At 41.4% G+C, this 24738-nt stretch overlaps 1 protein-coding gene across 1 annotated transcript in view; it reads right to left on the bottom strand.

Annotated features, from left to right (window-relative positions):
- Positions 1 to 24738, bottom strand: part of LOC139330459 (contactin-associated protein-like 4) — a 106392-nt gene that overhangs the window by 25943 nt on the left and 55711 nt on the right. Inside the window, exons 6-14 of the mRNA XM_070961380.1 lie at positions 21897 to 22072; positions 21275 to 21421; positions 19163 to 19430; positions 18521 to 18670; positions 15765 to 15936; positions 8992 to 9098; positions 3588 to 3707; positions 3177 to 3377; positions 1833 to 1995 (exon numbers count right to left, since the gene is read on the bottom strand). Coding sequence (XP_070817481.1) covers positions 1833 to 1995; positions 3177 to 3377; positions 3588 to 3707; positions 8992 to 9098; positions 15765 to 15936; positions 18521 to 18670; positions 19163 to 19430; positions 21275 to 21421; positions 21897 to 22072 — 1504 coding nt within the window. The remainder of the gene's footprint in view (positions 1 to 1832; positions 1996 to 3176; positions 3378 to 3587; positions 3708 to 8991; positions 9099 to 15764; positions 15937 to 18520; positions 18671 to 19162; positions 19431 to 21274; positions 21422 to 21896; positions 22073 to 24738) is intronic.

The raw sequence follows: 24738 nt of genomic DNA, 5'->3' as shown, positions 1-24738 counted from the left end.
AAGAGGTTTATTACAAAAGTAAGATGGAGAGAAGGCAATGGAAAGCAAAATGAAGAAGAGCAGCAGGAGAGGGAGGTGAAGACGAAGATATCAACATTAGAAAGCTGAATGCACAGAAGCAGCGTAAAACTTGTGCCAAACTAAACTGTGTGAGAAAAAGTGGGACAGGCTGTATTTAGATGACTAGCACTCGATCTCTCTGTTTGTTTGCGCTCTGAGGTTTACAGGTAGACGTTCAGATGAAGACAAGCATTTCAGCTGATACAACATGTCTCAGCCGATGTTTTGTGGAACCGTTTTCCGAATGAACGTAGGCTGAGTGATTCATCTGCACATTCACCACACTGTCTGAAATCAGCAGTGTTTTGAATCCCGACAGTCAGCTCGGTTGCTGTGAAATTTTGTCAAAAAATAAATCTAGGACTGTGGGCGCACAGAGCGCCGGTGAAGCTGACGAGATATTGACGGCAGGAGAGAGTCTGTAAAAATAGAGTAGGAGTCGCACAGATTTAGGCAGGGAGATAATAGAGAGAAGGACCTTTGGCTATGCAGACAGTAGCAGGATTGGTTACAATATTGGAAAATGGGTCTAACTGCAGAACTGATTGGGAAAGGTGACCTAAATACAGAATTGCTTACAGCCTGGATAAAAAGGATTTAAACACAGGATTGGATCAAACATGGGGAAAAATGTTTAAATATCTTGGGATCTGTCCTGGTTGTCTCATGGCTCTTCTCTGTCCAGTATGGCAGGACATGATGGTTCACACTCCAATCATATTAGCAGCTTAATTACAGCAATACAACAGATTTCACTGAATCATTTCCCTGAAGAGACTCGGGAGCAACAGGTGTCTTTTCAAAATCCATTTTCACACTCTAGTATTTTATTTCTGGCCATTAGACATCAAAATGTTTCTTTTAAAAGCTGGTCCAACCAAATTGTTATTTTTATAGACACGAAAGTTGAGTCACTGTGTAGCACAAAACTCAAAGTACAGCAGAGGTTGATGGCAACGTCATTAGCTCTGCAGGTATTCGGTCATAAGCTGGGGCTCCCTTGAAAAAGTGTGTGCCAAGCCATCCAATAGATTGAAATGTTTGACCTACTGGTGGCACTACAGGAAAAGTCAGCAGATCACTAAAGTGATTAAAATGCATCATCTGGATACAATGAACATCTGTAACAAATTTGATCCATTCATTAGCTGAGAAGCTGTTTCATGAACAGCATAAAATGTCAACCCACTGGTGGCACTCGAGAAAAAGTCAGAGTATCACCGACCTCAGTAGGATTCATCCTCAGGGAGCCTCCAAGAAATTATCAAGAGCAAATGTGTTTTGAGGGAAACATAATGCAGACTTGATTACATTTTTTTATTAACATAATGAGGAAATATTGTTAATAAACGCATATGGCAAGTTGAAAAATGTTGCTTCAATGGTAGTGTATTTCATATGTTTCCCATCAAAATGGGCAATCTTTGCAATCCACTATGCACTCATAGTGACTCCAGTATTGTTCAGCTTTTTTGTGGTTGTGTTTAGGCTCTGACAGCATGGTTAATATTAAAAAAAGTCAGCAGCAATGAGGATCTTTCTCTGCCTGAACCGAACACAGTCTGGACCTGAACCCTGGATTCTGGTGTGACAGTCCTGCACTTGGTAACCAGACCATCTCCCTGTGACTCCAGTTTTTTTTTTTTTTTTTTTTTTAAATTGTGATAGTGATAGTGTATTCATTATATTTCTGGAGAACTTCCTAATTCGTCACAACAGTTTGTTATGTGTGTTATACAGTAAGTACTCAGGGACATCTTAAAGAACAGTACCATTGGTCGTAGTCAGCATCACAGTTGCAGTAGTGATTTGAATCCATACAGCTGTCCTGCAGACCGCAGGCACACTGCCGGCTGCCTGGCAGAGCCCCGCCCCAGTACGTCTGGACCTGACCTGGACCTGGACCTCCCACCCACCAGCTGAAAGGAGCACCCTCTGAAACACACACACAAATACACACCATTTACTACTAATCCTTTTTTATACTGCAAAAAAAAGAAGAATTTCACATGAATCAACAAAGAGACCATGAATCCCACAGCGACCGACAGTTGAAAAGCAAATGTTTCAAATGGAGACCTGTCAGTCATCACACATTTTGGTGATGTATCAGCACTTGCATATCAAATGGCACATAGGTGGATCCTCCTGTCCCTTTCCTTCCCCCCTTCTATTCATCTTCTTCTATCTGTCTGTCTAACAACGCCCATCTCTTCAGGATTTCAACATAAACCGACACTCCTCGATAGCTGCTCCTCACTGAACTCTTACAGCCTTGCTGCTCAGCTTTGACCGTAGATCACTGCTGTTTGCCCTGCTCAAATTGGACAGATAATGGCTACTCTATCAAGACACGTCTCCCACACAAGCATTGTGATAAGTTGGCTTTATAGTGTGCACAGCGGTGCTTCACAGCTCAAGTATTTGATTTTTACCCTTATTGTATATGAGTAAAAGTAGGAACATGGCAAAAAGATGAGTGCCTACTTTGAGCCTGTCCATTGCAAACACAATTTCTTCTGTATTTAAGTCCTTTTTAAAGACAGAATAAAAACAAGAACCCAGACACTGAAGCAAATGATGATTCAGTTCAGGAATGAAGTCATGGTGCAGATAAACTTTTAGTTGCTGCAGTGGAGTGAGGAGGAGAAAATACACAACAGAAATGTAATTGATGTTTTAATTAGTTACTAACTTGACTAAATCAGCAATTCATATGACTCCTCTCTTGTTCCTGATATAGATCCCTCAGATGCAGAAAAACTTGCTTTACAAAGATCTTTTCTGCCTCACTTTAACAGCATCACTCCAGCACACCATCCTCCTCCATCTCAAACACACACAAGCACACTCAGTGCTCAGCAGTAACAAAGAAACTTAGTAACTGACAGTATTTCCCTTTGAACTGGGAAGTTCAACTGGGAAAACTGGACCCTCAGGTTTCTGACTCAGAAAGTAAGAAGAGCCTCATCAACCCTGATCTCAAAATCCAAGATGGCTGTTCCGCATAACCACAAGTGAACAGGTAGTAAGATGCTGTTTAGTAGCACTTCTGTCTTATTTGTGCACCATGCACCATTAGACCCATAGAAAACATCAGAGATCTCAAGTCTTACCTGGTGTGTTGAGGAGGCGGGACTTCCTGCAGTGATAAGACAGCTCCTGCTCACAGTGCTCTGACTGGCTGATGATGGCTGCTAACTGCTCCTCTCGAGAAGCGTAGTCAAAGTGGGTTAAATATTGGTTTCTCTCTGCGGACAAATGCACTGTGGTCAGTTCTGTGTTATTGTGCTGGATCACTATCCACGCCCTGTCCTCTGTTGGACAGACAAAAAGAAGAGGCAGAGAAAGACAGAATAAATTATGATGCCAAAGATGGTCTCTTCCAATCATTCAGACTAAAAATCAATTGTGTGGAATTTGCATGAAATGAAAGGTGAACAGATTTAGTGAGTTGACTTGTGTGATGCACTGGAAGCTGTGTGTGTGTGTGTGTGTGTGTGTAGATGTGTATCTTTATGTGTTACCTGTCATGTTACAGTAGATGAGCTGGGGTTTGATTGGTCCACTGCCGTCCACGTCTATGTAATAATGTCCTGACGTGTTCCCTTTGTGTTTGTACGCCTCACATGACTGTTCGTATGTCGCTGTGAAAGGCAATGTGATAAAAAGATATCAACAATAACAATACTTGAATAACTATCCAACGTGTCAAACGCATAGCAGAGGGCAGCACCGATAGATGGAACGGAGGGTCGATTAATAATCAGATCTGTTTTTCTGCATTACAAAGCACAAGAACCAGTTCTGCATTTGAAATTAAACAGGAACCAAGGATTTGTGAAGAATCATCGATCTCATCAGTTCTGAAAAGCAAAGTTTGAGATTATTACACTTCCATCCACATCACTGGCTTCATTTCAACCAGATGACACATCTATCAAAGAAATTGATCATTTACTGCCAATGACTGTGCAGACGCGCTGCACTAGCACATAATTGCACAGCATTTGATAGATGCAAACATACATGAACACAGAGGTTAGGGAGGAATTTGCTCCCTGCCAACGTTAGACACGTAAAAAGGAGATTTTCCTCCAAAAGGTCGTGGCAGCCTAAACAAAAATTGATGATTCTCACTCAGATGTAACTTATTGCTGTTTTGGTTGCTTTTAATTTTCTTTTTGTTGCTAATTATTTGTCTCAATTTCGTTTTTGTTTTTATTGTAAGCTACTATTGCCTCCTTTTTCTGACTTGTTTCATGATTGTATTTGGCCTTTCTTGTGTAATTGGTCATTTATGATTTTGTTTCTCTTGTTATTGTTTTAGTGTGGACCCAGGGAGATGAGCGACCACCCTAACGGAGCTAATGGGCATCCAAATAAAGAATAATGGATAATAGAACAATGATAATAAATCCAGAGTTTCAATTGCATAAGGAAGTGTTTGGGTAGTAGAGGGAGCAAGTAGCGTAATGGTGAACTCTGAGACTTTATAAAACACATTTATGATGTGGCTGAATGTTATTAATCATCTGGTTCTGAGACAGATGATGCATCAATAAGTCAATGATATTGTGACATCTGACACAAAACAGGGAACGTGAGAGCAACTTCAGTGGTCGGCCTGAACACACACGATGCTTACATAAATATAGCAGTACGCTGCCACAGTTTATTGAGCAATCCATCTGATATGACCGGAAATTACCCAGTTGCAATCATCATGGTAATCCTGGTAAATCAGTAAAGCATGTTTACATTCAGTGTGCATTCATCACAAGACAGACAATATTCATATTTGTCTGAACCAGTATCACCAAAATAATAAAATGCCCTCTAAATGATTGTAAATGTCTCCCAATCAACTAAATCACAACTAGGTTTTGATATGAACTGAAATTGATGAGCACAATCTGAATCAGACTCATTCCTGTGTGCCAGAGGAAAGCACATCCCTCACCCTGTTAGCATTAGTGCTGTATTCTAAATAAATGTAGAAAAAAAGCAGTGAATGAGATTAACAATTTAAAAAAGGCATCAATCAATTAAAAACTGTTATGTAACAATAAAAATGGTAAATATGGAGCTAAAATAGTTGAAAACAAATTACACAAAGCCATCCGGTTACATAATGTTTACTCTGTAGAACACACACACACACATGCACGCACGCACGCACGCACGCACGCACGCACGCACGCACGCACGCACGCACGCACGCACGCACACACACTACAGTGTGTGTACAGACATTACATAGACTTAGATTCATGTCCTAGAGACTTAGCCTAACCCAAACTTAACCCAAGTCTTCACCCTGAAATTGAATGATTTACATTATGAGGCCTTGCATTTTGTCCTCACAAGTGAGGTGAGTCTCCACAATAGGTCAACAAATTTATGTCCCAACAACATGAGCAGTACAGGAGCACACACACATACTGACTAACACACACTCCCTACAATGTAGTTCAGGAAAAGAAGCCACAGGAGTCAGTCTATGAAGAGTGGAAGAAAGTTTCCCTCACACTGAACACGCACAATTCTTTTTCTTTTTCTCATATCAGTTGAAGACTTTAACCTAGACAGTCCCTTGATACAGCTCGAGAAAGGTTTTGACCCAAATAGAACAATCAAACACAGAGGTGAGGTGTGTGTTTGGAGGGGTGAACTGGCCCTGATCCAGCCTAGAGCTGATCACACCACCAAAGCGTAGAAAGATTCAATCAATGCTTGGCAGTATAATCAAAGCCAGAATCTCTTTAATTTCTAATTTGACTCACCTAAAACACTGTAGGCAGTCTCTAAGTTGAAATCCATTTATGTAGAAAGAACAGTCTGCCTCAGGACTCGCTCTCTTTTTCTGACATGCTTTCTGCCTTCATCTCGTGCTGTGTGCCTTCCTCTTGCTCCTATCCTCACGCTCTCTTTATATTTCTCTCTGTATGACTTCTTCCAGTCCTCGTTTCTTTTTTTTGGTTTGATCTCTCTACCCTACTCTCCTTTCCATTTCTATTGTTTTTCTGATAATGCCAGGGGGGGCTAACAAGAAGCCTTTTGTTCTAGTTCAAATGCTCTGACCCATATAGCAATATTTAGAACTCATTACAACAAAACTGTTTCATATGTTACATTTTATTTGCTGTCAAGACTAAATATAACAGCCTACATTCTTAAAAAGTATTTGATAAAAAAATTCAGTAATTAACTTCAGGGTTCTTTCTCACAAATTATACATTATATTTACCAACTCTTGGGAGGATTGCAATGAAATTTTCTACAGATATTTGTGGTCTTCAGAGGATGAATCCTACTGATTTTCCATCCATCCGTCCGTTTCCTTCTGCTTATCTAGGGTCAGGTTGTGGTGGCAGTAGGCTAAGTGAGGTATTCTAATTGTCCCTCTTCCCTGCAATGTTTTCCAGCTCTTCCTGAAGGATCCTAAGGCCTTTCCAGGACAGATGAGATATATAATCACTCCAGCAAGTTCTGGGTCTACCCTGGGGTGTCCTCTGAGTTGAATGTGCCCATAAAACCTTCAAAGGAAGGCACCCAGCAGGCATCCTGATCTGATGCCTGAACCACCTCAGTTGGCTCCTTTTGACGCAAAGGAGCAGCAGCTCTACTCCAAGCTCCCTGTGGATGTCTCAGCTCCTCATCCTATCTTGAAGGCTGAGCCTAATTACCCAAGTGAGAAAACTGATTTCTGCCCTTCATATTCACAGTGTCATTCTTTCAGTCACTTACCACAGCTCATGACCATAGGTGAGTAATGGAACTGGTAAATCAAAAGCTTTGCCTTCTCCACAGCAGTCTGACACAATGCCCACATCATTGCTTACGCTGCACTTATCTGCCTGTCCATCTCAGACTCTATTTTACCATCACTCGTGAACAAGTTCTCCTGAGAGAACTGCCACCTTAATGTGCTCATCACTCACAGGACAGGCATTGAGGTTGGATGCTTCACAGACTGGTCCTAGGGACATGGACTGTCACCTGATGACATCGATGATCCCAGACCTTTGTGTTTTATGCTAATTAGCAAATGCTAGCATGCTAATACGCTAAACTGATATGGTGAACAATCATTATAAGTATTTTAATATTACAAACGGCAGCATATCTGCATTGTAATTCTGAGCATATTAGCATGCTGACTTCAGTATTTTTCTGAGTGCAGCCTCAAAGAGCTGCTACAGCAAACTCTTAAACTGGAATTATGCTTCTTTGAAGACATGCATCTCTGCAAACCACCTGGTGCCATTCTTTACATCAGTTGTTCTGTAGAATAAATAGTTTTCCTCTGAGAATTGTTGAGAAAAATGAGATGAGATCACGTTCATGTTTTTCATACAGTATAGTGTTCAGACTCCCAAATATCAGAAATCACTTCATTCTAGTTACATTTGCTTTACTTTAAAGAGCAGATGATGTTCACATTGTTGAAATGGTTCATTGTCTGTGACAACGTGATACAGTTTGACTGATGGGTGCTTGATTTCAGGATGAACTTTTACCTCATTGTGTCCAATGAGACTTGAGCGAAAAGCAGCTTGTCACCTAATTTTACAAAGTGGGCCAGAGTTGGACCCATACATCACAAAAATATGCACACATTTAAAATGAACAAATGAAATAAGACGACCAGTGATAGCGGGCCATCTGCAGGTGTCAGACAGCCAAAAATAAGACTGTTTAAGACTTTAAATTAAATGGAAGTCTAACTTACTCAGCATAATAAAGTACCACCAATCTGTTAAGTCTATTCCCGATTGAACACGGCCAATTAAAGTTCTGAAACAATGGAGTAGAAAAAAACAAAAGGAAATTAAGTGTTAAGGGATATGGGGTCGCACTGTTATGAAAGCAGATGCAATGAGAACATGTCTAGAATACAGTATTAATCCTATTCTCTCTTAATCTAAGACCTCATTCACATTTTCTTCAATGTTTCTCCAACATTTCATATCCAGCTGAATATCAAAATGTTGCACTGAGACATTATTACATTGTACATTATTGTATTTTTTTGTATTCCTTTTCAGCTATTTAAGAAGCAGAAAAAAAACAACATTTAATCACCTGTAGCGTTCTTAGCATGAGTAAAACAATAATTTCATTACAGTTAAATATGTCCTCAGCTGTATTGTATTTGAAGAAAAGCAGAGCAGTAGCTCATGAAATGAATGTGTCACTGCTGTCATCATGTACTGTATGCTAACAGAGTCAGTCAGAGTTCTCCATCTTAACCAAAATTCTACTGTCTCGAGATACAAGCTCTTTGTATGAATTCTCCATCATTTTTCAATTATGTGTTGGGTTAAAAGTTACAGCTTAGTTTTCAAATTGAATGTACTTTCTACTAGTTCAAAATAAAGGAGAGCACGGTGGATTTAAAGCCACTGTGTGTAGAGCTTGAAATTCTTTATGCACTTCCTTATCTATTAACTTCTAGCATATACTGCAACATAACTTTACACATAGGAAGAATCAAGAAGACATCGCTGCTATTTACATTTAAGTGTTTGAGAAGAAATTCATTAAAAGGTTGGCACCACAACAGAGATAAAACAGAATGAATGCTGTATTTACATTCACTCTGTATGTCTGCTAAATATGTAAATAGGCATCTGTTTGCTAACACATTCACCAACTTGCAGTTGATAATACTCTGTCGCTGTCAGTACTGTATTTATGGCATGTTGCACACCCACAAATGGCCAAAAAATGGAGGAAAAGAAATGAATTCATGCAGCTTTAATTAAAATGGACTAATTTGACAAAATCCTGTCCTTAAAGCTGACAGTAAGACCATTAAAAATTACTGACCACATTTCAACACTTAAATCACGTCTATTTTCATCATCATATTTCAGACTTATAGCATTTTAAAGACCTGCAGATGCCCATTTGCTGGTTGCTTACAGCTGTGGCAGGTGGCTCCTCTGTAGCCACTGTTGGAGCAGTTACAGTGGAAGGTGCTCCATGACTGAGTGCATCTGCCTCCATGTTCACAGTGACTGGGAGAGCACCTGCGAGACAGACAGAGACACAGAGACAGGGATGGAGGGAGGGAGGGAGGGAGAGAGAGAGAGAGAGAGAGAGAGAGAGAGAGAGAGAGAGAGAGAGAGAGAGAGAGAGAGAGAGAGGGATTGTCTGTCAAAAGTTATAGTTTCTCTTAAAAAGTTTTTCAAGGATGTTGATATGAAAAGGAACAACAGGCCTCCAGCACACCTGACTGTTTTGGTGAGCAGGTGTGTAGGAGGGACTTGAATGAAAGCAGACTGAAAACAACAAACAAAGTTTCAATTTTTTCAAAGAAAATTTCCCAAACCTTCTTTTCATGTCAAGTGGGGCACAGCTGTAGAAGTAGCTGGTTTGAAACACGTCTGTCAGTCCTGTTAACTAACAGAGCATCAGCCAGAGACAAACCTTTTGAACTCCCACAAAGACCATCTCTCAAAGAACAAAGTCACATTTTATAATTTATTTTCATGTTTTTGGGCCACACAACAAACACCATCTTTTTCGAGTTATGGAACCTTCTTTCATTCCTTAATTTCCCATCTGCTGAGATACACAGAAGACACGTTTTTCTAATCAGTTTCCAATCTCCACACTACCAAGCTCTTATCTCATTTAGATAGACACAACATAAAAGCAGAATCCATAAGATCCCGTCTTTTAGTAATTTAGATATTTTGTCTTGTTCAGGCACCATCTTGGCAGCTGCTGTATTGTTTATCAATGTGTCCTATACAATGATGTTAATTTGTTTGACTTTCTGGGCTCTATTTTCGACTCCGCCGCCGGAGGGGCGCAGGCTGCGCCACTGGCGCACTGGTATTTTCGCGCAGCACAGGCAGGCGCACGGCGCACTTGGTATTTTGGTAAACCGAGGCGTACAGAGGTGCGCCAGGATGGGCGTTGCGGCGCAGTAGGGGGAGGTGTCGGCATAATGAGGCGGCGCATTGGGATTTTCGACCATTTCCTCTGCGCCGGCAGCGTAAAAGTGCGCTGAAAGCCCACCACCCCAGACCTGGTCAACTCTGTGCGCCAGCGGCACACCGCCAGGCAAGTGGTTTTTCGTAAACCCGGCGGAGTCGTGCGCTCACGTCACCAATACCTCACAGTCAGGTTTCCAAAGTGTCTGGCATTTCACTGCGATTGATAATTAGCAACAGCCGCAATTCAATGCAAATATCTGAGTCAGCACATACAGTCAGACCTAAATTTATATATTTTGAATATAATGGTCACTCAACGTGACCGAATGTACACAGGTGAATCAGGGATGCAAACTAATCAATTAACGTCGCTGTGCCAGCCAGAAACAGCCGTGGCGTCCTACAGAGCATATATACTGCATCTATCTCAGAGTACTCGAGAGACAGAGAGAGACAGACACATGGAAAAAACGTAAGTGATGATCGTTGTCCGCTATTACCCACGTCATTTCATTCCAAATACAAATGCTATCATTGTAATGCTTAACGTTATCTACAAAGAGGGAGTACATCATTGCTTTGAGGAGGATGAAGAGGAGGAGGCCGAGGATTTACCCTCTAAGGACCTCATATTTAGACATCAGAATCAGAAATCCTTTATTTATCCCCGAGGGGAAATTGTTTTTATTGCAGTGCTCCTTACAAGAAAAGAATTAGAATAAAATTAGAAAAGAAAGAAAAGAGAGAGAACTATATATATAAAAAGCAAATATAAAAACAAAATATTTATGTTGAGAATATATATATATATAAACAAAATATATCACAAAATATAGAACAGAATATAAAACAATATATATATACTGAGAAAAAATAAACAGTATATACAAAAGGATGTGCAAAGTAATACAAACGGATGTCAAGAGACATGAGTGACGTCAGTCTCCTCCTGGGAGAAGTTTGGGCGTCGGACACTTTCCTGTGGGGTCTCAGTCATCCTCCAAACTTGCCATGCGCCTTGCCAGCAGCGTTCTTAAAGGTGAGGCGAGGAGCTGCTGTGATTGGTGAAAATTTGACTTAGCTGTGCCAAACCCACTCCACGCCTTCTCCCCTCCCTCTTTCCGAATTGGGCCACTGGGTGGGACTGAGATGAGAAGGGGTGAGTTTCCTCATCTGTGACTATCACTGATCATGCTAACTGGCTAGTTCATCCTTAGAATAGTGGAGAAACCACTTAATTCCACCCTGTTCTGTTACAAGGCAATCCATCCAGCTAGTGCCGTGGATGATGCTCATAGACTTTCACACAGGATGAGAGTGTATTTGTAGTGTTTGAAATGGTGCCAGTGGAGGTGAGGGGAGGTCCTTTGCTGTTGGCAGCCTGTAAAATTAGGAAGTTAGCTACAAAGCTGTTTAATTAATTGCATATTTAGCTGGGACCAATTGCAATGAAATTGACTGTAGTTGAGTACTAATAAGCTAATTTGCAGCTACGTTGGTAAAATGTACAGCATCAGCAGTGATTCTGATATAAACACCCAATAAGGAGAATGTTTTTTTCAATGCATAGGCTTGCACATGAATGTACAGTTCCAGCAGAGTTTGCGTGCAAAGTGGATAAAATAACATAATTGGGTGAGTCAGAAACACTGGTCCATGCATAGGCTACTCTCAGGTTTACTGCCAAATAGGGTTTCACATACAATGAATCTGCCTTGGTGTTTGCACAGCAATAAAGTAAGAGAAAAGAAGAGGGAAAAAACAAGTACTGCAGTACTCATCATAAATTTAAAATAGAAATATTTACAAATGAAAAGCTTTGTTTGAAATGAAGTGAAATTGAATTATATATTTGTTGCCTCTCAGGAGTGAAAAGTAGTTCAACAACAACATTCTCTTCAAAAACCAGATTGTCAACACACACAATCACACACACACATATATGTTTGTGCTTCTACACTTACCCTGACACCATGCATTTCCTTGCCTTGAGCCTAACATTCACCATCATAATAACATTTCTATCCCCAACCATTACCCCATCCTTCAGCAAAATGTCCTTACTCTCAAGGTCTAAAACTCACAATAGCCCTCACAAAGGTATAAATACAAGAGAGCATACAAACACTGACACAAAATCTTCCTCCAGCAAAGCTAGGTCTCCAAAAAGATGAAAGAAAGGAGGTGCCTTCAGAGGATTTAGGACTTAGAAAGCCTGGGTGGTGTAGGACGGAAGGAGAGAGCAGCGGTGACGGTGTGAAGAAGAGGTGAGACAGAGCGTGGTGGAGGCAAGGATGGCTGAAGAGAGCCACAATGAGGACAGCGAATGTGAGGAAATGATGTCCGGGTCTGGAGCAGGAGACAGACCGAAAGAGAAACTGTGTTAAAACTTGGATTAAATAATAATAGGGGTTGAGATCATGGCGGTCAGTCAATGGATGATCAATTTTCTTACCGCAAAAGTGACTTTAAAAAAGAAGAAGTGTGATCATTAGAAGGCAATATGAGGGAAACTTGGTTCATGTTATAACCAATCATTATATTTCTTCCACTTCCTGTCCAATACCCAGGATGACTAACTGTCAACATTGTGATGAAACTATTACACCCAATTTCATCTGGAAATTAATTGAAGACCAAGCACATAAAAAAAAAACACAATTTAGCATCAGGCTAGTTCTTCTCCCATGCAGCCTCCAGAATGAATGCCTGGAGAAAATACTTTATCTTCATTGTAAGAGCAGACAAGAAGAGTAGCTAGATAAATGCCTGTGCATGCACCCATTTTTTTCAAGAATCACTTTGCCCCTATTCCCACTGGACTTGGCCAGAGTTGGGAAAATTCAACTTTTCTTGGCAAGAGGCATCTGCAGCCACAGTGGGCAACTTTTTCCACCAGTGTCGGTGTCACTGTCTCAACATCCTGCGCTCCGCAGCGTCCTGCCCCATGCAGCCTCAAACAGGAACAGAGAGAATCAGACTCTAGGTCAAATGGTGACTTGCACTGTAGCCTGTATCACTAAATCTACAATAAATATGTTCAGGGCTAAAAGTTCTCCTTCATAAATCTCTGGAGGGCTCCTAGCTTCACGTACTGCACCAAAGCTTAGATCACAGGACAACTGGATTAACTGAGCAAAGAGACTTTTTAGCTTATCTAAAACTTTCTGGTGCAGTGTGACAGTGTCCTATAACATAGCTTGGATCACAGAGCTTGCATCCAATCTCCCTGGTTTCTATTACTGCCTCTGGCTAAACCAACACAGCATAGCGCCTCCCCCCCAATCTGCACAGTATTACTCGACAGGTAGACTGGGATATCGTACAAAGACTTCAAATAACTGCAGTCTGCTGAACAGCATGGGAGAGAGAGAGAAAGAGGAAAGGTATGTAATTTTATCCTTTCAGTCTCTTCTGCAGCTGGTCACACACACACACACACACACACACACACACACACACACACACACACACACACACACACACACACACAGGAGTGAGTTTGGGAATTACAGAAGTGTAAAGGATAAGAGGTTTGTGTGAGCAACAGATATGTCATAAAGTCACTGGCTGACAGATACAGAGACAGTCAGACACACCAAGAGGGGAGACCTCTTGGTGACCTGTGTTTCTTTTTATTTGTGGATGTGTGTGTGTGTTTTGATCAGCTGTATTGTTAAGTTGCCAGGAAAGGGACAGAAGCAAAGACGTCTGAATTGCTGCCTTCTGACAGTTTATTCTATCTCGCTTAAAAACATAGACTCATACAGTGAGGAGAGAGGTTGGCCAGAGGGAGTATTACGTTCAGAGACACTGCAGCATTAGAGAGCAAGTGTGTCCGAAAGAAAAACTCATCTGAGGTCAAATTGTCCAACAATTTTTATATTTTCCAAAACTGAAACTGTGGAGACTTCTATGGAAACCGCATTTCTTTACCTCTGAAGCTCACTTAGCTAGCAGCATCTCTTGCAACCCCACACATTGGAGCAATGTTGGTGTATTCAATACTGAGGGACAGCCAAGAGCAACTGTGTGCACGTTAAGCCTCATTGGAAGCCAATTAAATAATTGGATGGTAGACTGGATGTATTTTCACATTCCTTTTTATGTAGTCTCGTGCAGCCTGAGCTAATATTATCTCCATACTTCATAGTCCAACGCAACCTCAGCTGGTTTCATCATTACATGAAAGGACCCTCTGCTGTGTGCCACGTCAGAACATCTCTCAGTCTCTCGCAAGTAATGCAGTTAAATGTAGCCGGTGTGTCAAGTGGCCACGAGTTTTGGATTAATAAATGGATACTGGTGCTCCCGTCCCTGATTTTTGTTGTGCCTCAGGGAAGGATTTGCCAATATGGTCTTTTTCATTCTATCTTATAAACAAGTGATAAACAGAGAGATGGTTCAGACTTGGAAACGTACATAACTGTGTGTGGAGGGAGGAGGGTGGGTTATAAGAACTTTTCCTTGAGTAAAAGGTTGACAGCCCGATGTCAGATGCTGTATTTTGACATCCCTTTAATCATAACATAAGAGGACGCCCATTAAAAGCAATATTTGGTATTCACCTTTCATTCACCTCACCACTTTAAAAGTGAATGCGTATTATATTTCTGTCTACCTGTCTGTTTGAGTGCTGAGTGCCCTGTGATGAGAACTGTGAAAAAAAAGAACTGCAAAAATCACACAGCGCACCCATTACAGAGCACACGTATACACCTCTGTGACACGAATGGGTTTTAAAAGATACAAATATGCCTGCAATTGGAGAAAACACTGAAAAGAGGGTGCAGACTGCAAGCTGCAGCGCTCTCCAACGTCCTGATCCTGCAGGCAGCCAGCAGCAGAGGAAAAGGAAGCTGTCCAAGGTAGCAGCTTCTGTCCACACTGACAGCCACTCAGCCAGCCAATCAGTGCCATGTCTTCTATTGATTTCATCTGTCTGGGGAAGGTGAATATACTCTGTCCTAGTTATGTCCTGGTGGCTATTTAGTATGTCTGCCTCGATTACTCCCTTGTGTTGTTGTGTCTCCAAACAGCCAAACACCTCAAAACCATTTGTTACTTTTGGAAATGCAAATGTTTCATGAATATACATACTTTCATTTTTTAAAAAGTAGAAGTACAAAGTGTATTTGTTGGAGACTTTTTTCAGCTGAGGATCTGGTATTCTAGCAAGTGTTTACAGCAGCAGGACAATGTCTATATGATTAATTGAAAATAAACCATAGAGACCACTTTTATTGTAACTTTGGAACATGAAAGCAAATGATAAAAGTGTGCGCTCACTTATAGATTTTCAATAGCTTTTGGCTCAGAGGGATAAGCAGGCTTTGGATACACAGTCAGTGTTTCTTCGTGAATCAATTAATTGTTGCTTTTGTTTGTTTTTTTCATGGGATTTGCAGATAATAACAAAGATATAGAATGCCAACAGACTTATCCTTTAGATCATTATTCCCTTGTCTAGATGTTGAGATATTTGCCAAGTCTAGTTATTTAGCCTTGTTTGGTCAACAAATGGAACGTGTGAACATCTCGAGCCCCCTGCCTCGATCTGTAAGTGGGTTCTCAACTGACTTCAAAGAGGACAGCAACTAATGAAATAAAAATTTCCAAGTGTATCTTATTGAGAACGTAAAAGGAGAAACCGTGTCAGAGGAATACAATCTGAATGTTCGCCCGCATGGCTTCACATTCAGACACTGCGGGGTGTGTGGCTTAAACAGCAGTGAGGAAAACGAGACTGACCTGTCGATGATGCCGCACATATCAATCTGCAAGTGGCTGTAGTTTCCCAGCAGCCTTTGCTGCACCTTGATCAGGTCAACAGGTTGGTTATCCAGAATCAACAGACGCATACAACCCTGAAACACTTCGAAGGGGTTCCTGCACTGCGGGTTGCTGTCCTGAACCGGACAACCTGAGGAGGGAAACACATGACAATCGATCGATTGCTGAGCTACAGCTTTGTGTTTGTTTTAATTCTGTTTTCTTAGTGGGAGGATCAATAAACATGCGACTGAATTAATTTAAACTTATTCTGTGTGGTTTATTTTTAAATCCCAGTGTGAAATCCTTCCTGACCATGAAGAACATTTGAACGTTTTTCCTCTCAGACCTCACTCTGTTACGTCTGACCCTGGAGCATCATCTGAACTGTAGAAACCTCGTCTCCCTTGAGTCTATGACCGTGTTGATACCGGGCATTAACATACATCTTGAGTGATCACTGCACTACAAAAGCTATGTGGTCACGTGTCTCAGATAACCTTTGTAAGTGGTTTATGTGACTGGATCCCAGTGTGGGGCTGCACGGTGGCGCAGCAGGTAGTGCGCGTGCCTCACAGGTTCGATTCCCGGGTCAGGCCTTTCTGTGTGAAGTTTGCATGTTCTTCCCGTGCATGCATGGGTTTTCTCCGGGCACTCCAGCTTCCTCCCACAGACCAAAAACATGCTCTAAATTGCCCCTAGGTGTGAATGTGAATGTGTGTATGTGCGATCGGCTGGCGACCGGTTCAGGGTGTACCCCGCCTCTCTCCCGTTGACAGCCGAGGTAGGCTCCGGCCCCCCCGCGACCCCGAAAGGGATAAGCGGCATAGAAGATGGATGGATGGATGGATCCCAGTGTGTCTCGGTCGTCTGCACTTGTATTTAGCGCCGTCCAAGTGTGATTGGATCACCCAAGACGCACGTTAATGTCAGGAGTCAACAGGGTCTGTGTGATTGTCTGCAGGTGTGCCAGCTGCACTTCATCACTGTAATCAGGACCTTTGCATCTACTTAGCTCTGCTGTCTCCACCCTGCCAGATCGTAGTCTTGTCTACCAGTTAATGTTACTCTGCTCCGGCTGTGTATGCTGCTCTTTGTGATTTGCTTCAGTTGTGTTCTTCATTCCCGTGACTAACTTTGTTCTCCACGTCTTCATAATCCTGCGGCTCCTGACTCCAACCCTGCCTCCACTCCCTCGCCTTTCTAAGTCAGCTGCTGTGCCAGCCTGTCTCAGATCCAAATACATCCAGTTCCCCTGGAACCTCTCAGGACCTGAATCTCTTCAGCCTCACTCTGCTCAATCAAGCTCCAGTCCCTGGATCTCTACAATGGCTCCCCTTCCCTAACTTCAGTTGTCATATTCTACATGCTGCAATAAATACCTTTAACTGCTTCCCTGATTTCCCTGGTTTGTGCATTTGGGTTCATTCATTTCATAGCCATCTGACACACTTGTGATACAGGATGACACAGACACTATATAATTCACAGCATTATCTTAACAATCTACTCTCAGCATGTCCTGTTAAAAGAGATCAATTCAGTGCTGTGGACTAATTTCCTCTCTGAAGACTGCATCAAGCTGCTGTCTAGTCCCCTGCAGAGGGAAAACTTTCCTTGCTCCTGTTCCCCTCAGCAGTGTTGCATTTAAGATTCAATGTGGGCAAGAGGATTAATATTCCACGATCGCTGCACAATCCACTCTTAAGCAAGTTTTAAGTTCATAAGCGTTTTTGTTCTCCTTCATTATCTTGGTGCACGGTGGCTGTCACATTAAGCCATTCTTCAGGAATGCATGTGAACAAGCTCTGAGTCTTATCCATCAGTCATTCATGCTCGAGGTTGATCTTGGATGGTGGCATCTTGTGGCCAAATACAGCATTCCTGCTCCGGGCTCTGCATTGCTCTAATTACAGGCAGCCCATCAGCTGCACAGCTCGACACCCCCCAGCAGAGGAAGGAGGAATGATGAGTCACTGTTTATTGTCACTTTGAATTTTTGTTGGAGGTGTTTTCCTTTTGGCAGCTAAACAAGTTTTTGAAAAGTTGTGTCAATAAACTAAGTCATAGAACTGAGTCATAGAGTTGCATCAGTAACGTTTCACTTACTCACAGGATCATCACTATTCATATGATTCATCAATATTGGGGTTAAACTCACTGTATTTTTTAATTATTTTTTTGTTTTCATGTTTTGTATCTACAGCCTTTATTTGTATGTGAGTGTGCAAGAGTTTGACTGGATATATGGAGAACATACAGGCACTGCAGACTCTAGAGAGGGGACAAGGAGACAAGAGAGCTTGAGGAAAAAATTAAAGGGGAAGGTGATTTGAGACAGTGGGATGCATCGAGGAGGGAAGAGCAAAAAGCAAAAAGGAGAGTGGCGAGAAAAAACGTAGAGGAAAAAGACCTCTTGAAGAAAGGAAACATCAAAGAAAGAGAGAGGAAAGAGGAGGAGGGAGCAGAGAGGGAGAGACTAAGCAGCTTTATGACTTCATCCCTCTCTGGGTGGCACTAAACCTCCAAAGGAGATCTGGAGATGATAATTAATACCTGAGTACCTCCATGAATTTTAACCAGTCCTTAAATATCCATGTCAGCAGTTTTCTCATCTTTCACAGCAAAATACTTGAGCTGCAATATAAAACACTTGAAGGCTTTTACTTGCAGATGCACACCTATGCACACACACACAACAGACAATACACACGATGCATGTATTCTTTCATTACCACCGAAGAAGAGTTGACTATCTGCAGTTAGAAGAAGTGGGATGCTGGTGTGAGCGGTGGCTCCTTCGTCTTTGTCCACCGTGATGCTCAGATGATCTTGTCTGGCGTTCAGCTGCACAGAATGCCACTGACCATCATTCAGACCTGAGCCTTTGTGCAAAAAACAGACATGAGCATAAAGGCAAAATTAATTAAACTCCTTTTTTTAGTTCCTTAAAATCAGTGGAGGTGTTTTAGCCTGAGTGGAGGTGTGTATGGGATACACTTGTTAGTTATAGCTATTACTGTGCAGTACTGAGTGGCCATTAAATCTCAAGATTATAATTAGCCTGAAGCACTGAAAAAATAAAAAACTCGACATTCACTTTACTGGAGCTTCCAAACACATCTCACAGCCTCCCAGTGCAGACAGGGGTTATGACTTTTCCCCACAAAAGACCATGTAGGATAACATGTGACCGAATAACAGCAAACTATCTTCTGAGGATAACTGTGACACGTGGGTCAAAGCCCCAGCGAACTACTATGTGGATCTTAAGACAATGCTGAGACTGTTTCCAAGGTCAAGAAATGAATCTGAGCTATCACACATGTTAATGACACCTCTGTCACGCAACTGAACAACAGATTCAATGGACCGACCTGCGCTGAGCTCCAGCGAGGCCCTGCCACCTTTACTGATCTGTAGGCGGAGTCTGGCCTCACTCAGGTACAGTGAGACTGTGCCCTCCTGCTGCAGGAGGTCAAAGGTCAAGAGAAGCCCCGCCTTGTTCCACGTCCGAAACTGCAGTGCCACAGAGACCAACTGCGACGACCACGCCGTCAGTCCCGGCAGCTGGAGGAAGCTCTGGGAGTCAGTGAACGTCACAGAGACTGAGAGTGGCTCAGAACAAGAAAAGGTCACATTGCCCTGAGAAAGAGAGGAGGGAAAGCACAGAGAGAGAGAGAAATTATTATAAAGAGCGAGTAAAACATGAATATTCATTGGTTGCACAGGCTGATTCGGTTTGACTTGGTGTCACAGAGGTCTGATCAGCAGCCCTCTGAAAAAGGACAGCTGTATTACCATATTGATATTAGTCGAGCAGCTTAAATAAGATGCCCGAAGCAACCTGAAGGGTCACACAGGGTTTGCACCCACTTGTCTCTCATCTCATGACTGCAGCATGGCTTCGGGAAGGAGAAATGATAAAGTGGATAAACTGATACTGAAACATTGCAGTTCAATCCAAAGTTCGGAGGCATTAGCATCATTGAAATTTCCATAACCCATCACGGAAACTGAATAACTTACTGACATTCAGCACAATGGATAAATAATATGGTTAATACTCATTTTCATGCTAACATTACATTTATATGAAAGAAACTTTTCTGTGAAGACTAATATGCATCAGCAAGAGCCAGTTTCTCCCCTTCATTTTCACTCCACCTTCATTCCTCCCTGATTCAAGTTTCTTCTTGTCTTCTGTAGTTTTTCGCTTTGGGCTTTCTAACTCCAAAATGCGCAAATGATGACATTCGTGATGATAATGACAGAGATTATGTTAATGCTAATAGCGATGATGATGGTGATGGCTGGTATAAAAATAAAGAGGATGATGAAAATAATGCTAATGACAATAATAACCATGACAGTGACCATCAGCATAATAATGACATTAATGAACGAAGATGAGAAAGCAGTGGAAGGAGGAGCAGAAAAAGCCTGAAATGAATAAAACAGTCCACTTGTTTCTCATTATGGCAGCATTTGATTAGAGTGCCAATAAAGGATGTTAATAACTGAAAAACAAATGGGCTAAAAATAGTTAATTAGTGGTGCGATTAAGAGGTACATTTAAGTACATATTTGAGGTACATGCACTTTATTTGAGGTTTTTTCTTTCCATGCCACTTCCTGCTTCTACCCCACAACGTTTCAGAGGGAAATATTGTACTTTTTACTTCACTACATTTATTTAACAGCTTTATTTCCAACTTACTTTACATATTAAGATTGTTGCACACACCATATGAAGAGCTTATAAAATATGATGTTTTGCTATAAATAAAAACACCCAACAGCCAACAGTGTAAGGAGCACTGCAACGATCCCTCGGGGATCAATAAAGGAATTCTGATTCTGAAGTAGTTGATTGACATTTAAAAATCTGCAGATTAATCCGTAATGAAGTTGCAGTCCTATAGTTAAAAATGAGCACTACCTCAATCAACTGTAACCGTCAAATCCTGTTTTTATATTAAAACATGAGTAATAATAATCTAATGATATGAAATATAATAGTTTAATGGGGCTGCATTTTCCTGCATTGAGTTCTTTTACTTTTAATACTTTAAGGACATTTCCCTGATTATACTTATACTACATACCTTTAAGTAACATTTTCAAAGTATTTTTACAGTGTGGTATTAGTACTTTCACTTAAGTAAAAGATCTGACACTGACACCAGGCAACATACTATAGACACAACATATCATGACACAGTTTGAAGTACCATTATAGTGCATAATGATACAAGACCAAAATGTTATGTTATAATGAAGATACATTATAAATACTGAACTTCAATATATAAATATCATGTAAAGAGAAAACTTTTCTATAAAGGGTCACAAGCCTACAAGGTTGGGAATCACTGTATACACTGTGGAAAACTTTTACTTCACCTTCAACAGTCACTTGTTTGTCCTTCTGATGGCCACTGAATGGCAGATTTCCATAATGATGCTCCAAAGATACTGAAACTCACCATGACAAAGACCTGGTGGTTGTTCTTTTTAGCCAGGTCTATCAGGTTGACGTCATTGTAGAGGAGGTTTTCCAGGCAGCCATGGAAGTTCCTGTTGGACAGGATGGGTTTCTGCAGTCCATGGCTCTGGACAGCTCCGAGACTTAGCTGCAAATCGCAACACATGTGACATATGTAAAAACAAATGTATAAGTAACATCCTGTCCTCAAAGGTTAAAGTGGATAGGTTACAGCGGATAGAGTATAACAAAACACCAATAGAAACGGTCTCTTCATTGATAGACTCAGTATGTCCAACAGTCTTCACTACTACTGGTCAGGAAAACTGACTGTCTTGAGTCTGGTATTTAATTAAGATTTAATTAAGGAGCAGCTTAGACAATAAATGAAATAAGGAGAGCTGTGCCTTGGAGCGGACCAGTAAACTACATGTACCATAGAAAACTTCAATCCAAACTGTAGGCAGCTGGAGTGCCGTATAATATTCCATCAAGAATGACACTACAAACTACAGGAAATTCGTGCTTGGCACTAAAAAGATGCTGAATAGAACATCACTTTAAAATGCAGCACACCTTTTAAAGTACATGCACGTGTTTGTGTGCCAAAAAGTGTCCCTTACCTGGTGAATGTCCCAGTGGCTGAGCTCAGGTGGAATGTGCACCTGATGAGTGTTTTTATCGACGGTGAGGTTGAGGTGAGTGCTGAGCCGCTCCAGCTTCACATGGTGCCAGTGCTGGTCATCTAGCAGACTTCCCAGAGAAACAAGACGCTGCCCACCTGACGGGGAACTCACACCTGCAACAGAGGTGAGGGTGTGAAAAACAATCAATTACATTACCATGATGGTGCATTTGATAGCTGCGCAACGACTCCAGCTAATGCAGGAATCTTCTTATGTGCACTCCCTGCTGAGGAGCTTAGATTTTTTACTGAGGTACCTACAAAATACTCAAAGTCAGCATTCTTCACGTCCCGCTCCATGATGCATTTTTAACAAGGACAAACATGCCTGAAGAAATCATTGTAAAATACCTCCTGCGTCTTGGAGCAGTAAAACCTAAAGGCAGGTTTCGTTTTGGATTTGTCAAAAGTAAAAGACGTGGAAATGTTGCAGCTTCAGGCGGATTTCAAATCTTTGTTTCAAACAGGGCGCAGGCCACTGAGGTCACCCTCTCTCATTAGACTGCACATATCTGTATGCTAGGAGGGAGGAGGACCCACCACAATAAATGATGATGCTGCAAAATGACAGCAGGACATAATTAATGACAGAACCAACACCAGAGGGTCCAAATTGGTGGATCCATCTCTGCACCCCCTAATGTGGTGGGACAGGAAAAGTTTATGCTGACAGAAGGAGCTAGAACAGAAGGAGCGAGATACAGAGCAATTAATTATGAAGGACATTTTCTTCAAAGGAAACGGATAGATAGATAGATAGATAGATAGATAGATAGATAGATAGATAGATAGATAGATAGATAGATAGATAGATAGATAGATAGATTTGCTGGGGCAAACTGGATTGCTTTCCTTGTCCCTCAGAGCCCAGCAGCTACAAACAACACAGGACACACTGCATTTGTGTCAAATTTTCATCAACAAATGATCAACACCACCTATGGAAATTTGGGGAGGAAAGAAGCACATTCACTGGCATCTGGTAGAGGGGGTGAGGACAACATTAGGAGAAAAAGAATGAGTTCATCCATTCATTTAATCTATAATGCAGACATGAATGCAGATAGAAATGGTGACATATGGACTGGATCACCAGTCAGCCTTCATTTTCTCAGGAAGATGTATAAAATTGCTTAGTGAAAGCAAGGCTTATAGTGAACTAATCTTAACAACAGTGGTGTTATTACTCTATTACAATGTCTCATTATTTTAAATCAAAGTTTCAGGGGCTTTACTGCAAGTACGGTGCTGCCAGAAGGTGATTCATACATTGGCTCTCAGAGCTCTGAAATGCCAGAAAACACATGGAAACAGACAAAACACAAGGAAATTAAGAAAACATCTTTACCTATTTGACAATAATTGCACAGCATTTTGAAAAAGGCTGCAAATACAGAATACAGAGTTAGCAGACAACAGAAACCACCAATTATTCAATGTGACAACAACAACAAAGACTCATACCAACCAGCCTACATCTAGGTTCTACAGTGAAAGTCAACACATTCTTACTCCCAAGTTACTCCAGTTACTCTTTCAAAATAAAGCTCGCTGAGAGCAATAAAAAAATACATGGTTAACATTGTAAAATGGTTAAATATGTTTAGGTTAAGGCACCAAAATTAATTGGGTAGGCTTAGGAAAAGACCATGTTTGGGCTTTAAAAAAGTATTTTAGTTATGTACATTCAATTGCGTGCATTACATTACTTCACTTACAAAAATCAAATCTCACTTTTGGTTTCACATGGGACATGAACCCATGTGAACCATGCCATGGTCACCACTAATACATATGAAAAACTGAAACCAGATCCCACCAGTGGATACAAGAAAATGGCCATAGAATGTCTACAAAAGCTACATAAGGAGAAAACCATCAATCATGAACAATATCATTGCCTCTATCCTGGAGATACAGGCATGTAAGGGTTCCCTAACATTCACAAAGAACCCCTCTCAGGCCCATTATCAGAAGCATGAAGTTTGTTAGTTACAACATTGCAACTTAGCCCCCTTGGTTGCCAACATGCTTCCCCATATCCAAAACTCCATGGACTTTGTGAGCAAGGTTTGAAGATTGAAACTGGACCCAGATGAAACCACGGTGTCCTGTGATGTGACCTCTCTGGAAACCATAAGGAAACAACTGCTCCAAGACATCAACCTTAACAATCAAACCAAAGACGTACATGGGTCAAAACTCAGTGGACAATTACATCAAGTTCACACCAGAGGATGTCAGGAACAATAGCTTGACCTCTTTGGACTGTGCCATACAAACTGAAGAGGACAGGAGCCTCCACATTGAGATATACAGGAGGCCAGTACACACAGACCAATACTTACTCTTTGATTTCTTACCCACTGGCGCACAAATTGGAGTTGTCTGAAACCTGCAATGCTGAGCTGATAGTGTACCAGCAATGTGAATGGTTGTTAATTGTTAATTGGTTGTCTTCACGGTACCACAACCAAGCCAAGATAGCCAGGAATCACGCTCCTTATATAACTAAGACCTGGATGACTGAGAATCTACACTGATATCTGCAAATACAGAAAACACAACATAACAACAGAAACCGTTGCACACAGCTGGGACATGCTTGCCAACATGCTTGAGCTTTAGAGATGGTGATATTCTCATACAGAGACTTGGCAGCATAAACTTATCTTTAATCCATCCATCCATTTTGTATACCACCTATCCCTTTCGGGGTTGTGGGGGGGCTGGAGCCTATCCCAGCTGTCAACGGGCGAGAGGCGGGGTACACCCTGAAC

This window comes from Chaetodon trifascialis, chromosome 4 (assembly GCF_039877785.1).
Source record: "Chaetodon trifascialis isolate fChaTrf1 chromosome 4, fChaTrf1.hap1, whole genome shotgun sequence".
Taxonomy (NCBI): domain Eukaryota; kingdom Metazoa; phylum Chordata; class Actinopteri; order Chaetodontiformes; family Chaetodontidae; genus Chaetodon; species Chaetodon trifascialis.
The sequence above is the reverse complement of the archived record's forward strand: the minus strand, read 5'-3'. Positions and strand labels throughout refer to the sequence as shown.